The sequence below is a fragment of the Mytilus californianus genome, unplaced genomic scaffold (genome assembly GCF_021869535.1).
Source record: "Mytilus californianus isolate M0D057914Y unplaced genomic scaffold, xbMytCali1.0.p SCAF_4, whole genome shotgun sequence".
Classification (NCBI taxonomy): domain Eukaryota; kingdom Metazoa; phylum Mollusca; class Bivalvia; order Mytilida; family Mytilidae; genus Mytilus; species Mytilus californianus.
In genome coordinates, this window is record NW_026262690.1 from 62,447,548 (window position 1) to 62,462,380 (window position 14,833).

A 14,833-nucleotide genomic window follows, 5' to 3' on the forward strand; every position below is an offset into this window, starting at 1 on the left:
TCTGTAATAATGGCTCCTTTTTAAGAGTGATACAATACTGTATGCAAATCCTCAACTCACCAGGGAATATGGACATTTTATTGATCTGGTTTATAAGTATGTGAAAATTGCCTTTTGTAGTTGCTCCAATCAGTGCTGTCACAATAACAGAGTTCAAGAGGGTTCTTGGTAACCCTGTTACTTTACATTGTGCTACAAGATCTAATCCTGCTGCCACAGAGTGGTCTTGGACAAAGGATGGAACAACACTACTCAATCACTACTCTGATACATTCTTAGTAGATATGGACAGTCTTCAGGATGTTGGAACCTACACTTGTATTGCTAAGAATACCGTTGGACAGTCATCTGTTATAGAATTCCACGTTCAAGAAGGAGTAAAGAGTATGTTTCTTTTCATTCCCCCCTTCCCCCTTCCCAACACTTGCATATTCTATGATTTCTCATTACTTGATTATATTGAGTAACTTGTCCTTTGTATGTATATTTGAAGAAAATGTATGAATTATTTTTGTTTTTGAAAAAAAAGAGAGAATGCTTTTGCTCATTTATTTTTGTTATTGAGGTTTTTCCCATTCCTTCAATACTTAATTTAATGCACATTTTAATTTATTTTTGTAAATTTTTATGGTTTTACACCATATTTAATATATCAGTTGCTTGGCATATCTTTAAAAAAATTTCACACCTTTGGAAAAAATGTCACTACATGCTGATGTATTTTTAATTTTATTTTAGCAACCATAGTTACTGTGGAATCATCTGAAAAACTGACTGCAGCAGAGATAGCAGCCATTGTAGTTGGTATCTTACTTGCCATTGCCATCACTGCAGTTATAATCATCTGTTGCTTCACAAGAGGTCAGTAATTATATGTGCTCAAGGTAACTAATGAATTATGGGTAATAACATGTGTAACTTGTTAAACCGCTTCCTGATTTGTCTCATTTGTTTGCATGTTGAAACTTTTGAAAAATTTGATGAAATAATTAACACATTTTTGTCTCCCCTTGACAAGAGTCAAAAAGAGAGACATATGGATGCTGTTTCCGGTGGCAGCGTCAACAATGTATTAGTTTGCGATTAGGTCTAGTTTATGGTGAACCACTAGTGGTAGGTCAATGATATTTGGTATGCAGTGGAATTAGCATTGGCACATCTCATTACCATGGAGATTATTTGAACTTTGCTTAGTTTTTGTCGAGCCTGCGACTTTTGTCGCAGAAAGCTCGACATAGGGATAGTGATCCGGCGGCGGCGGCGGCGGCGTTAGCTAACTTCTTAAAAGCTTTATATTTTAGAAGGTGGAAGATCTGGATGCTTCATACTTTGTATATGGATGCCTCATGTTACGAAGTTTCCGTCAGTCACATGTCCAATGTCCTTGACCTCATTTTCATGGTTCAGTGACTACTTGAAAAAAAGTTCAGATTTTTTTAATGTTAGATTCTCTCTTATTATAAGTAATAGGATAACTATATTTGGTATGTGCGTACCTTGCAAGGTCCTCATGCCCGTCAGACAGTTTTCACTTGACCTCGACCTCATTTCATGGATCAGTGAACAAGGTTAAGTTTTGGTGATCAAGTCCATATCTCAGATACTATAAGCAATAGGTCTAGTATATTCGGTGTATGGCAGGACTGTAAGGTGTACATGTCCAACTGGCAGGTGTCATCTGACCTTGACCTCATTTTCATGGTTCAGTGGTTATAGTTAAGTTTTTGTGTTTCGGTCTGTTTTTCTTATACTGTATGCCAGATAGGTCTACTATATTTGGTGTATGGAATGATTGTAAGGTGTACATGTCTAGCGGGCAGGTGTCATCTGACCTTGACCTCATTTTCATGGTTCAGTGGTCAAAGTTAAGTTTTTGAGTTTTGGTCTTTTTTTCTAATACTATGTGCAATAGTTCAACTATATTTGGTATGTGCGTACCTTGCAAGGTCCTCATGCCCGTCAGACAGTTTTCACTTGACCTCGACCTCATTTCATGGATCAGTGAACAAGGTTAAGTTTTGGTGGTCAAGTCCATATCTCAGATACTATAAGCAATAGGTCTAGTATATTCGGTGTATGGCAGGACTGTAAGGTGTACATGTCCAACTGGCAGGTGTCATCTGACCTTGACCTCATTGTCATGGTTCAGTGGTTATAGTTAAGTTTTTGTGTTTCGGTCTGTTTTTCTTATACTGTATGCCATAGGTCTACTATATTTGGTGTATGGAATGATTGTAAGGTGTACATGTCTAGCGGGCAGGTGTCATCTGACCTTGACCTCATTTTCATGGTTCAGTGGTCAAAGTTAAGTTTTTGAGTTTTGGTCTTTTTTTCTAATACTATGTGCAATAGTTCAACTATATTTGGTATGTGCATACCTTGCAAGGTCCTCATGCCCGTCAGACAGTTTTCACTTGACCTCGACCTCATTTCATAGATCAATGAACAAGGTTAAGTTTTGGTGGTCAAGTCCATATCTCAGATACTATAAGCAATAGGTCTAGTATATTTGGTGTATGGAAGGACTGTAAGGTGTACATGTCCAACTGGCAGGTGTCATCTGACCTTGACCTCATTTTCATGGTTCAGTGGTTATAGTTAAGTTTTTGTGTTTTGGTCTGTTTTTCTTATACTATATGCAATAGTTCAACTATATTTGGTGTATGGAAATATTTTATGATCTATTTGGCAGTCACGCAGGTTTTATTTGACCTTGACCTCATTTTCAAGGTTCATTGCTCAGTGTTAAGTTTTTGTGTTTTGGTCTGTTTTTCTTAAACTATAAGCAATAGGTCAACTCTATTTGTTGTATGGAAGAATTGTTAGCTGTACATGCCTGCCAAGCATGGTTCATCTGACCTTGACCTCATTTTCATGGTTCATAAAGCTTTATATTTAGGACTATCAACATAATATCAATGATTAGTAAAGAAGGCGAGACATTTCAGCGTGTGCACTCTTGTCATGTATTAGTTTCTGATTAGGTCAGTTTATGGGGAACCACTAGTGGTAGGTCAATGATATTTGGTATGCAGTTGTATAAGCATTGGCATATCTCATTTCCATGAAGATTATTTGGCCGGCCCTTTCAGTCATGGTCTATTGACTTTGAAACTTTTGCTTAGTTTTCGTGTATTACTTTGTGATTAAGTCAGTTTATGGGGAACCACTAGTGGTAGGTCAATGATATTTGGTATGCAGTTGTATAAGCATTGGCATATCTCATTTCCATGGAGTTTATTTGGACCTGCCCCTTCAGTCATGATCTATTGGCTTTGAAACTTTTGCTTAGTTTTCATGTATTAGTTTGTGATTAGGTCAGTTTATGGGGAACCACTAGTGGTAGGTCAATTATATTTGGTATGCAGTTGTATAAACATTGGCATATCTCATTTCCATGGGGATTATTTGGCCCCGCCCCTTCAGTCATGGTCTATTGACTTTGAAACTTTTGCTTAGTTTACAAGTTAGTGTTTGTTGTAAGGTTTCTTTAAAGGGAATGACTTATGAAAAGTCAATGGTATTTGGTATGCAGTTGTATTAGCATTGGCACATCTCATTTCCATGGAGATTGTTTAGCCCTGTACCTTTAGTCATGGTTCATTGAATTTGAATATTTGCATAACTTACATGTTAAAGTATTGTTATTTTAATTTCAACATTTGCATTATCAAAATAACAAATAGGCGAGACATATCTCTGTGTTAACAGTTTATTTAACAAATAGTTAAACATTCTGGGATCATTAAAAGTACTATAAATATTGAGAGTAAAGAAAACTTGTATGGTAATTTAGATTATTTTCTGCTAAATATGAAGATGGGGGTTATTAACGACCTTGACTGGCTATAAAGCCCTCGCACAGTCAGTAAATTTGCTAAATAGTAAAGTGAGTTTTGCACTGTTATTTTGTAAATATTGTTTTTAATGGCATAAACACTTGAAGTTATCATCTGTCAGTCTGATTTGGTCAACCTGGATGCCAATAAGTTCAACATTTTTGTAAGTTGTATTAAAGTAATATATTTTTATTTGTACTAGGATTATGTGCAAAGAAAGCTTCTCCAAGAATGATTGAGGAAGTACCAGTCCAGAGACCAATGACTACTGTGAAGTAAGTACTGTATAAATCTTACAATAAATCTTAGTAATGCTATGAAACCCATAGATATATTTTATATATTAATCCAGAAAGTTATCATCTCAAAAGTCAGTTTACTTAATCAGTGATGAATCCAGTGCTTTTAGCTTTTCAGTTAAAACAAATAGTAGTAGAATTTAAAACAAGTAGTAGTAGAAAGTGCATAATGCTTCCATATCTACATTTGCAATATGTTGCTTAGGACCATGTAACTTATTGTAAAATATATATTTAGGAAGGTTGAGCTTCCATTGAAATGAGTACAATTTATATATAACCAATATATGGATTGATTTTTATCATGGCTCCTCCATTTCTTAGTGGGAGAAAAATAGTTTTGCTATCTATAGTGTTTATATACTGTCTAAACAAAAATGTGAATGCAAATTACCCTGCAACAGTTTACTTTGAATTGACTGAAACTCAACAGAAACATTTCATACTTTCTATAAAATTGAGAATGGAAATGGGGAATGTGTCAAAGAGACAACAACCCGACCATAGAGCAGACAACAGCCGAAGGCCACCAATGGGTCTTCAATAGTTTATATGCAAGACATTTTTTTATGTTTTCTATTCCTGTATATAGAGTTGTTTTTCAATGCAAAATCTCTCGCAGTTCCTAGAAGAATGAAATGAAATATTACAGCATGTAGAGTTAGGCAAGACATTAAGACATTATATTATTTGACTAGAAGATTTTTTAGGTTTTCAAAAACAATTAAAGGATAAGATATTAACATAGGGGAGTAAGTTAACAAAATCTCCTTCAGTTAAATGAAGGGAAACTTCTGAGAGAAAAAAATCGAAATAAATGGTAAATTATGTTAAATGTGAAAAAAAAATTTTTTGTCAAATATTAGTTATAAAGATAAAAATTAATTTGTTTCATTTAAGGTATTAAATATTTTTGACATTTTCATTTAAGTTGTCATATAGAGAAATCAGGTCATATTAGAGCTGTATAGTTTGCTTAAAAGTGACCTGAGACAATAAGCATGACCTTGTAAACTGAGGGGGGTAACTAACTAGATACCCATATATAGTATTCAAAACAAGAAGGAATGAGAAAAAAAAATCAATTGCAATGTTTGCTATTCTGTGAAATCTAAAGTCTGTGGGAATATTCTCTGGTTTTACTGAAAAAAATTTTGGTATCAGATGAAAATTATAAATTGAAATTTTATAATTGTGTTTTCCACTTATTTTTTAGGGATCCAATTTACTTTAAAGACATTAACTTACAGATGGTTCCTCAGTACAAGTAAGTATTTATTTCTGTGTATGACATACATCTAATATCAGTATTATCACCTTGTGATTGGCTCATTGAGCAGAAAATTGTCTTCGAAAATTGTGCAAAAGTAAGCCTGATTACCTCGTAAGGTCAAATTAACGAATATACACTAAAACAATTAAAGAAATGTCTACATTCACTTTTTTGTAGAGAAACTGCTGATATGACTCTACTACACAAAACACCAAGGGTTGATGCTTGAATAGACTAGCTGCTTTTTAAACATGTAAAAAAACAATATTTAACCTTCAATTGTATTATGTTAGTGTGGATTTGACACAATATACAAATAAGAGATTCATGAGACAACTATTGGTCACCTTACTATCTACCAAAGTCCAAAGGTGTACCGTATACAACAGATTTATATCTTTGTGTGAACCAGTATGTACATGTTTAGGTGTTTAGCAAACAGGAGCCAATATACATATTAGTCAAAACTAAAATAGAAAAATTGCCTACTAGGTTCACAATACATGTATAAAAAGAATTACATTTGGATTATTGGAATATTTTTTATATGATTGTATGATTTTATATCAGAAATTTTACTGATACACAACAATGTTCTTTTATTATGTTATTTGAATGAAATGTAATGGGAAGATTAAGTAGTGCCAGGACACAACATTCACCATATGTCTTTTGAAATCATCAAAGTTCTCTCGAATGATCTAAATGACCCAAGGTCTGATGTCCTTTAAGAAGTAAACAAGAGGTTTATTGGATACTCCAAATCAATGCACTTAAACCCATTGGAATCAACAGTTTAGAGACCTCCAAATTTAGTATTTCTAAGTTGTGCCTATTATTTTGCAGGACTATTGAATATGTACAACAAGAGCCACAATATTTGTAAGTATCACATTTATCAGTCTTTGTATTTCAACAAAATATACCCATCAAATAAAATTAGAATAACTGTTGATCAAGACTTTCAGGAGATTTAAGAAGTTTTCTTTACTTAGCAAAATGCATACGTACAGGTGCATGAAGAGAGGCAATCAATTTAACCTTGGAAAAAAGGTTTATGGGTAAAATTTCCTTTACTTCTTTTTTTTTTTGAACAACAAAGGTGTTTTCATGTGTTTATTTAGAAATTTTCCAAGACATCTGGCATATACATTTGAAATATTACTTATAAATCTGTTTTCTTTGATGCTAGCTGCTTTCATATTGAGGGTTTAATTATCACCAAACAAATATAACATAACCTGTAAATATTAATGTATTTTAGGCAATATGAATCTCCAAGAATGGCACAGACCCAGTACCTTCCAGCTGTAGAGTATATGCCTGATTACGATGAGGAACGAAGAAGGAGAAGGAAGAAATCTAGAAAACCAGAGCAGGTTGTCCTCGAGGAAAGAGTTGTATCAGGTGGTGATGTGTACCAAACAACCAATGGCGGCAGCAGTGTTTACCGTACTGTTGATCGTTCAGGAGATGTGTATATAGATACCACCCAGTAATCTCATAAGACAGTTTCAGATAGAAGCTGTTGAACAGCAGTTTGCAAGATTCTTTGAATGAAAGACACTTTTATTTCTAAATGTGGCATCTAGTAGTGGATGAATACATGAATGATTGTGCATGGAGAAGAATGTTCAGATTGCTGTTCAGAATGATTCCATCTTGAACTGGCCATGTTCAAAATTTATTAAAGTTTTCCATTTATTTTACTTTTTACAAACTTAATGAAATAAAAATATGTCCTTGTTTTATTTGTTTTCTTAAATTTAATCAAAAAAGAAATTATTTTGTTTATATTTTTACCCTTTGTGTACAATTTTTAAATTTTTTAGATGTATTGTTTTGTTTGTTTTGTTTTTGAAAAATTTATTTTTGGAGTAAACCATTCATTGAACCAAATTAAGGTCAGAAAGATGGATTAATTTCTGTGTTATGATATGTTATGTATGTAAATATATATATTTAGTTATTGTATAGCAATCATAGTTAAATGATGTATGTAAGTATAGGATAATACATCTTATATATGTAACACATAATTGATAAAATTATATATTATCAAACATTTTTTATATACATTTACAATTATATATTTTTTTTATTTTTTTATTTACCAGTACTTATTGCATTTCATTTTAACATATCCATGTTTCTTTTTATATTTAGCATTTTCAAACATTCCAATAAGATTCAAACATTATTTTTGTTTTAAATTCATTCCTTTTTTATTATAATACTGTATGATTAAATGCAGTCATTTTATATCTCTTGTATGTTATATTTCAAATGAATCAATAAGTCATACTTCACATGTATACATAGGAAATTTCGAGTTTAAATGACAATAAAAAAGAATATGAAACAGGCTTGTTGATGATGGCTGTTATATTGTTGAAAATGTTATATTCTTCACAGAATACGTGGTATGAACAATCAAAATCTGTTACAGACTGATCTCTTTTTATGGAAAAGATATAATGTCTTTGTTAAATCGTTCTATTGATATTCATTTGTTGTTATTAATACAGATATTTTTTTAATAAATTTATACTCATTTTGTAGTTCATTTTCAATTGTGTTTTCCATTAAGGGTCTGCTTATAAAATGCTAGAAAAGTTTTTGTCTCACCTTGACAAAGTGTAAAAAGCGAGACTAAGATGTGCTGTTTGCGGATGTGGCATCAACAATGCATTAGTTTCTGATTAGGTCAGTTTATGGGGAACCACTAGTTGTAGGTCAATGATATTTGGTATGCAGTTGAATTGGCATTGGCACATCTCATTTCCAAGAAGATTATTTGGGCAACCCCCTCAGTCATTGTTCATTGACTTTGAAACTTTTGCTTAGTTTTGATGTATTATATAAAAATAAGGAGATATGGTATGATTGCCAATGAGACAATAATCCACTAAAGTTCAAATGATGTGGATGTAAGCAATTATAGGCAAATGTATGGCCTTCAACAATGAGAAAAACACCGTATAGTCTGCTATAAAAGGCCCCGACATGAAAAATATGAAATTGAGAAAATTAACGGCCTAATTTATAAAAAAAACAATTGAAGAAAAACAAGAAAAATATGACCGACATGAATCAAGGACAACCACTGAACTACAGGCTCCTGACTTTGGGACAGGCACATAAAGAATGTGGCGGGTTAAACATGTTTATGAGTGCTCAACCCTCCCCTAAACTGGGACAGTGTTGTTACAGCACAACACAAAAACAAACTATAAATATCAGTTGAAAAGGGCTTAACTCGTCAGATCGATACAAAGCAGAAAAACATTTAACAAAATCACAGACCAGACATGGCAGGGCATTTATACATCCTAACAACAAAAAAGACACAAAGTACAGATCTGAGAGGACTCACAGTTACTGACAGCTAGTTCAAAGCCAATAACAATTGATAAAAAAAAATCATGTATCTAAGACTAAAAAACCAGTATATACACATTCAACATCCAATGGATTTAGTATAAAGGCGTCATTTACAGTCAGAAAAACATGACCTTGTGCTATGCCAAACTATTGGTATCGACAGATTGTAGTATCGTGCTTGTGCATATTTGTATAACAATATTATTTAGTACGGTTTTAATTTAGTTTCTGATTTGGTCAGTTTTAGGGGAACCACTTGTGGTATGTGTCAAAGATATTTAGTATGCATGGAGATCTTTTTTACCCTGTCCTCTTCTGTCATGCTCTAATGACTTTGAATGTTTTGCATAGTTTACATGTTAAAGTTTGTGTTTAGGTTAGTTTCAAGGGAACCTCTAATGATAAGTCAATAAGCAGGCAAGTTAAAAGCCTGCTAATGCAACAGCATACCAAATATCAATGATCTGTTGGAAGTATTTCTTTATAGACATACATGAGGGAGACCCAAAATAATTTGGATAAAAAGATGCACAATGGCATTATAAAACAAAGGCTCTATGGAAATGTCAGTGAAATACAATCGGTGGTCATTCTACATATCAAATAAAGTTGACTTATTAATCTTTGTATATAAGAAACACATCTAATCAGATAAAACCTTGTTGACCAATAAATAATGAGAATGAGTTCAGATGATCCCTGTCCGTTCTGTAAACCTAACAATCAAATATAGTTGACCTTTTATTGATAGTGACTGAGAAAATGACCTTAATATGAAAACTAAATGTCAACCGATGAACCCATTAAAATTATTTCAAGGTCAGATGAATCCTGCCAGGAAATCTTTTAAACCTTAATTATTCTATACGCCAAATTTAGTTTTACTCATAGAACTTAAAACTGACCTACCATTTTCCCTTTTTATCTAAGAAACCTTAAGTCCTACCAGAGACATATATACACATATGTGTATATATGTCTCTGGTCCTACTGATGAACCATGAAAATAAGGTCAAGGTCAGATGAATCTTGTCAGAAGGAAAGAAAGTACCCAGTACACCTTATTGATTCTACAGATTACATATTGTTGGCCAATTTACTCTTTGTATCTGGGAAAGTGGTCTTATCGTGAAAAAATTTAAGTTCCACCGATGAACCATGAAAAATGAAGCTGAGGTCAGATGAACCCTGTCCGTCAGTCATGAACACCTCACATCACTCATATTATCAGTAATAGTTATACACTGAGGGATAAGTGTGTCTGGATAAGAAACCAGATGGCCGGAGGCCGGAGGGGTTTCTTATCCAGACACGCCATATCCCGAAGTGTATAACTAACATACACCCGATGCTAAACCCTATATTTGTTTACATTGAATATTAAATGAAAAAGAACGGAAAGCAGTTTTATTGACAATATCAAACCATGATTAATAAGAAAAAAAATACTTGTTTAGATGAAACCCCACTAGTAACCTTACTTTGACGCTCTTCATTAAAAATTTGACAAGTAAGTAGATTTTACAAATGTCAAAGTTGCCGTTTTGCATATTCCCGTAAAATCCATGTGCTAATATGGATCAGCAGGTCAAGGTTGACCGTATCGTGCATTCTTATTACCAAAAATATACATCATGCTTTTGTATGCAGTTGTCAATATGGACGGGTATACTGAGACGGACGTCATTTTGAGTCAGGCGTTGGATTTGGTAGAAGAGACTAAAGATAAAGGCAATATTTATAACGGAGAGTACATATACATGTATCAGCTTAATGAAGGTAATCATAAATGTATTTTACATGTAACGGTTTTATAAAAAAAAAGCCCCCCTCCCTCTTCTCAACATTAAACAATCATTCATATTCGAACATACTGATGGGTATGTGTGTCTGGATTAGAAACCCGACGACGGACATGCTTAACATACAAAAATACAGATTGCATATGTAGGAACCCCCCTTTTTGGGGCCATCCAGGTGGGTAGGGGGGGGTCCGGGGGTTGGAACCCCCTTTTTTACGATCAATACTTTAGAATGGAGGCATAGGACTGGAACCCCCCTAATTCATCCTGGGTTGGGACCCCCTTTTAAAATGGCTGGATCCGCCCCTGGGTGCCAACATTAATCTGCAAGAATCCAAACATTCTGTTATCTAGATGATATTTTTTTGTTAAATAATCCAGAGTTCTCTAAATATACTACCGAAATTTACCCAAAAGAACTTACTTTAACTAAATCTAACATAAACAGCAGTAGTTGTCCTTTTCTAGATTTGGACATTTCAATCTCTAAAGGAAAACTCCATACTAAAATTTACGACAAAAGAGACGACTTTTCATTCCCTATTGTTAATTTTCCGTTTTTAGACGGCGATGTTCCTTTGGCTCCATCATATGGTATTTATATATCCCAACTCGTTCGTTATGCCCGTGTGTGTAGTGATGTCATAGATTTTAACGAACGTAATCAATGCATCAATGGTAAATTATTAAGTCAGGGATTTCGTTATAAATTACGTAAAACTTTTCCTAAATTCTTTCATAAATACCAAGATTTGATTAGTAAATTTGGCTGTACCTGTAGAAAACTGATTAAAAACGGTATTTCACATCCTAAATTTTACGGTAATATTGTACTTTAAGCGCGGAAATCACTATGTGATCCGTGTAAACTCATCGAACCTTTAAACAAACTTATTAGTAAAGGTTATCTTACCAATGCTGTAATTAGATCTTTAAATATAGTTTACATTGGCACTTATATCGATTTTGTCATCGGCAAATTAAAACATAACTAATAAACTCGTCATAGATACCAGGATCAACCTTTTATATTTAGGCCAGACGCGCGTTTCGTCTATAAAAGACTCATCAGTGACTCTCGAATCAAAATATGTTTAAAAGGCCAAATAGAGCACAATGTTGAAGAGCATTGAGGACCTAAAAGTTTGTATTCTTTTCAAAAGGGATGTATAAAGACACACCCACGTTCATTTTGATCTATAAAGAGGTTAACTCCTCACTATCCTACTGCCTGTCGATACATTTATTTTTGGCATTGCACAAGTCATGTCTTCTTTGGCTGTCCATGACGTTAAAATACTAAATCCCTTGGATGTGTTTTAGTCGATTTTAGTCTCTGATGCTTGATTTTTTTATTATTAATTGTTTTTGGCTTTTAACTAGCTGTCAGTAACTCGAGTACTCTCAAATCGTACTTTCTCGTATATTTGACCTGTTGATACTAATTGTAATGCCTTTTTGTTATTTAATGTTATTCAGGGTTAAATCTGGTCTATATACCAGCTTTGATAAGTGTTTGGTATTACCATAAATTTTCACTTTTGCGTACTATGAACATCAAAGTTATTTATTCTGTAAAAATATTTCCTTTCTCTATTTGAACTGTACACATATACCTAACAACAAAATTATTTTCATTTACCTGTGTTTAAAGTAATTGCAAAAGGCTGATATTTTTGTTCAAGCATATTGTTTTTCTTAAATTGTTTAACATTTCACAGCGGTATAACATGTTAATTTTATTATTCTTCCCTTAGTTTATTTATTTTGTATTTACATTGTATCATAGATCAAATTTATTTGTTTGCGTGCTTGCTGTTCGGTGTGAGCTAAGGCTCCGTGTTGAAGACCGTACTTTGACCTATAATGGTTTACTTTTATAAATGTTGACTTGGATGGAGAGTTGTCTCATTGGCACTCATATCACATCTTCTTATATCTATTAATATTTATTTTATAATTAAGACTTAGTCCGAATGAAAACTATATGTTTTTAATGTATAATTCAAATAAAAGTTCTTTACATGTATGTTCTTTAAGACATTGCCATATGGGATTAAAATTTAAGCTTCAAACAAAGGAGTATTTAAATGATTTTTTTTATTCAAAATAGATGTTACATATTATATTCGCTATTGGAATTTCCTGAAATATGTTTTTTTTATATTTCTTGAAACAACTTGTAGTGAACACTATTAGTATTCTGTTATGATCATGCTATTAAAAAAAACATTTTCTGTTGTTATGAATAACAATGGACTGTGTTTTCGGGATGTAGAAGAGGGGTTTCCAGAAACCCCGCTCCTCACACCCTGTGGTCAAAATCCATTGTTATTCGTAACAATAGATCTATTCAATTTACACTTGTTTCAGAAATAGAAACTATAAAGTATAACAATAGAACTGGGGTGTAAAAATACAGTTGACCTATTACTGTATAGTCCTGTAATGAGTTTATTACTGAATTTTGTCAAAGTGACTTATTTGTAGATCTTGTAACACTGATCATGTTTGCAGTTTAAAGTTTCAGTTTATACAAACAACCAAGTTTGTATTCTGTTGTCTCATATTGTAATTTTTTTCTGTAGTCTCATATTTTTATTTTTCTCCAGTTTAATGTTGTATATTTATTGAGTCTCATAAAGTGAAATATTGTTTCTGTACTTTTAGTATGAGGTTGTCTAATTCTTGTGAAGTTTATAGAGTTGTCTGCAAATACTCCTTGTTTATGCCTCTAGTGTCAGTGATTAAAACATTTCAAGTCACCAGTGGCAGGCTTACTAAAATTCTTGAGACATATTTTTATTTACCTTTTCCAAAGATCAAGGTATCAATATACAAGCCTTCCATTGATAAAATGAAATGTTTAATGATCACATCAACCTATATTTTAACAGATGTAATTTTTCAGGTAGAATTATGTTCTGTTTGTATTGATGAGCAAGTCCTGACAACCCACACTTATTTAAAGTAAAACTCTCCTAATAGAGCAAATCTCAATTATTAAAGTCCAGATCTCATCCATGTAATTGAGCAAATACCAGCTCCGAAAAACAATACCAAATGTAACATAAGGGGTATCTGTGTGTAAACCAAAAACATAGTCTTAGCAAAATCATACTGGCTTAAAGCAGAAAGATATTTTAGAATGAACAATAATTATATTATAAAAAAACAATTAATCAATCTGGTTTTGGCCCTAGGGAAACATTCAGCATACAAGACAATTTTGAGTTCCTGCCTGAGCAAGTCAGCTAGCAACCTCCAGTGTGAGGAAGAACCTGCCTGCTCGACAATACGCCAGTCGGGGAATGTGAAGCGAGGGTTCTCCACTTAGATGATGAGACTAGGCGTCTCATCTGCAGCCGGGGTGTGCAAGGTCTGCATGGGGATAGCCCATGTGCTAGTAGAGTAGCAGGGGTCTATCAAACTGGCGCTGGAATAAATTTGATAAAATTTGTCCCCGAAATGCTTGGGGATGAATGAAATTTTAGAAATAACCAGTGATAAAATTCCATCAAGGTCCAAAAGCTCAGATGGAAACAGCTGAGTGCCCCCAAGGATTTAGGATTAAGATTTATTCACCTTCAATAAAGTTATGAGAAAAAGAAGAAAAAAAATATAACAATGAAAATATACCTATGTACATGATGTATATATGTGTAGATCTACATTCTAATTTACAATTATGTAACTAAAGGTAGTCAGTATTAACACATTAAAATGCTTTATTTTAATATTTTCCTAACAAATCTTGTGCATACTTAATTGAAGTAAAAGATACTCTTATATACCTGCAGTTACTATCAGAGGACCAGCGTCCTAGTATTTTGACCAAATTGTCTTCAATATGTGCTTTTCCTGCAGTTGTGGCAGCTCCAATGCGTTGGCTGTGACCATTGTAGTGATCAGGATAGAAGCCACATATACTAGTACTTGTTTTATACAGTTAATGAAATAATTTCTCTCTAAGGCCAAAGAATTTTGTGAGATAAAAAGTGGATCAGATGGGAGATTTTAGTAAAGACTCTCTCTAACTTGTAAATATTTAACTAAGATTTTAAAAGGACAAATTTGATTTTGTACTTTATGGAGTTGAATATCTATACCCTTCCTGAAAGGGTCTGTTTTAGACTGTTTCAGTTTCAAAACTATCTTTATGAAACATAATATCTCCAATACATAAATTAACAGATGGGTCAAATTGGTTGGCTTTCAAGACAGTAAATTCTACGC

General features: G+C 33.2%; 1 protein-coding gene across 13 annotated transcripts in view; it reads left to right on the forward strand.

The window, feature by feature from the left end:
- Window positions 1-7,966, forward strand: part of LOC127698596 (hemicentin-1-like) — a 213,465-nt gene extending 205,499 nt beyond the window's left edge. For all 13 annotated transcript variants that reach the window (XM_052202108.1, XM_052202111.1, XM_052202112.1 and 10 more), the window contains 6 exons: window positions 121-384; window positions 739-861; window positions 4,042-4,114; window positions 5,355-5,405; window positions 6,258-6,293; window positions 6,676-7,966. In XM_052202108.1, the coding sequence (XP_052058068.1) occupies window positions 121-384; window positions 739-861; window positions 4,042-4,114; window positions 5,355-5,405; window positions 6,258-6,293; window positions 6,676-6,910 (782 nt within the window). In that variant the 3' untranslated portion in view covers window positions 6,911-7,966. The remainder of the gene's footprint in view (window positions 1-120; window positions 385-738; window positions 862-4,041; window positions 4,115-5,354; window positions 5,406-6,257; window positions 6,294-6,675) is intronic.
- The last annotated feature ends 6,867 nt before the right edge of the window (window positions 7,967-14,833 follow it).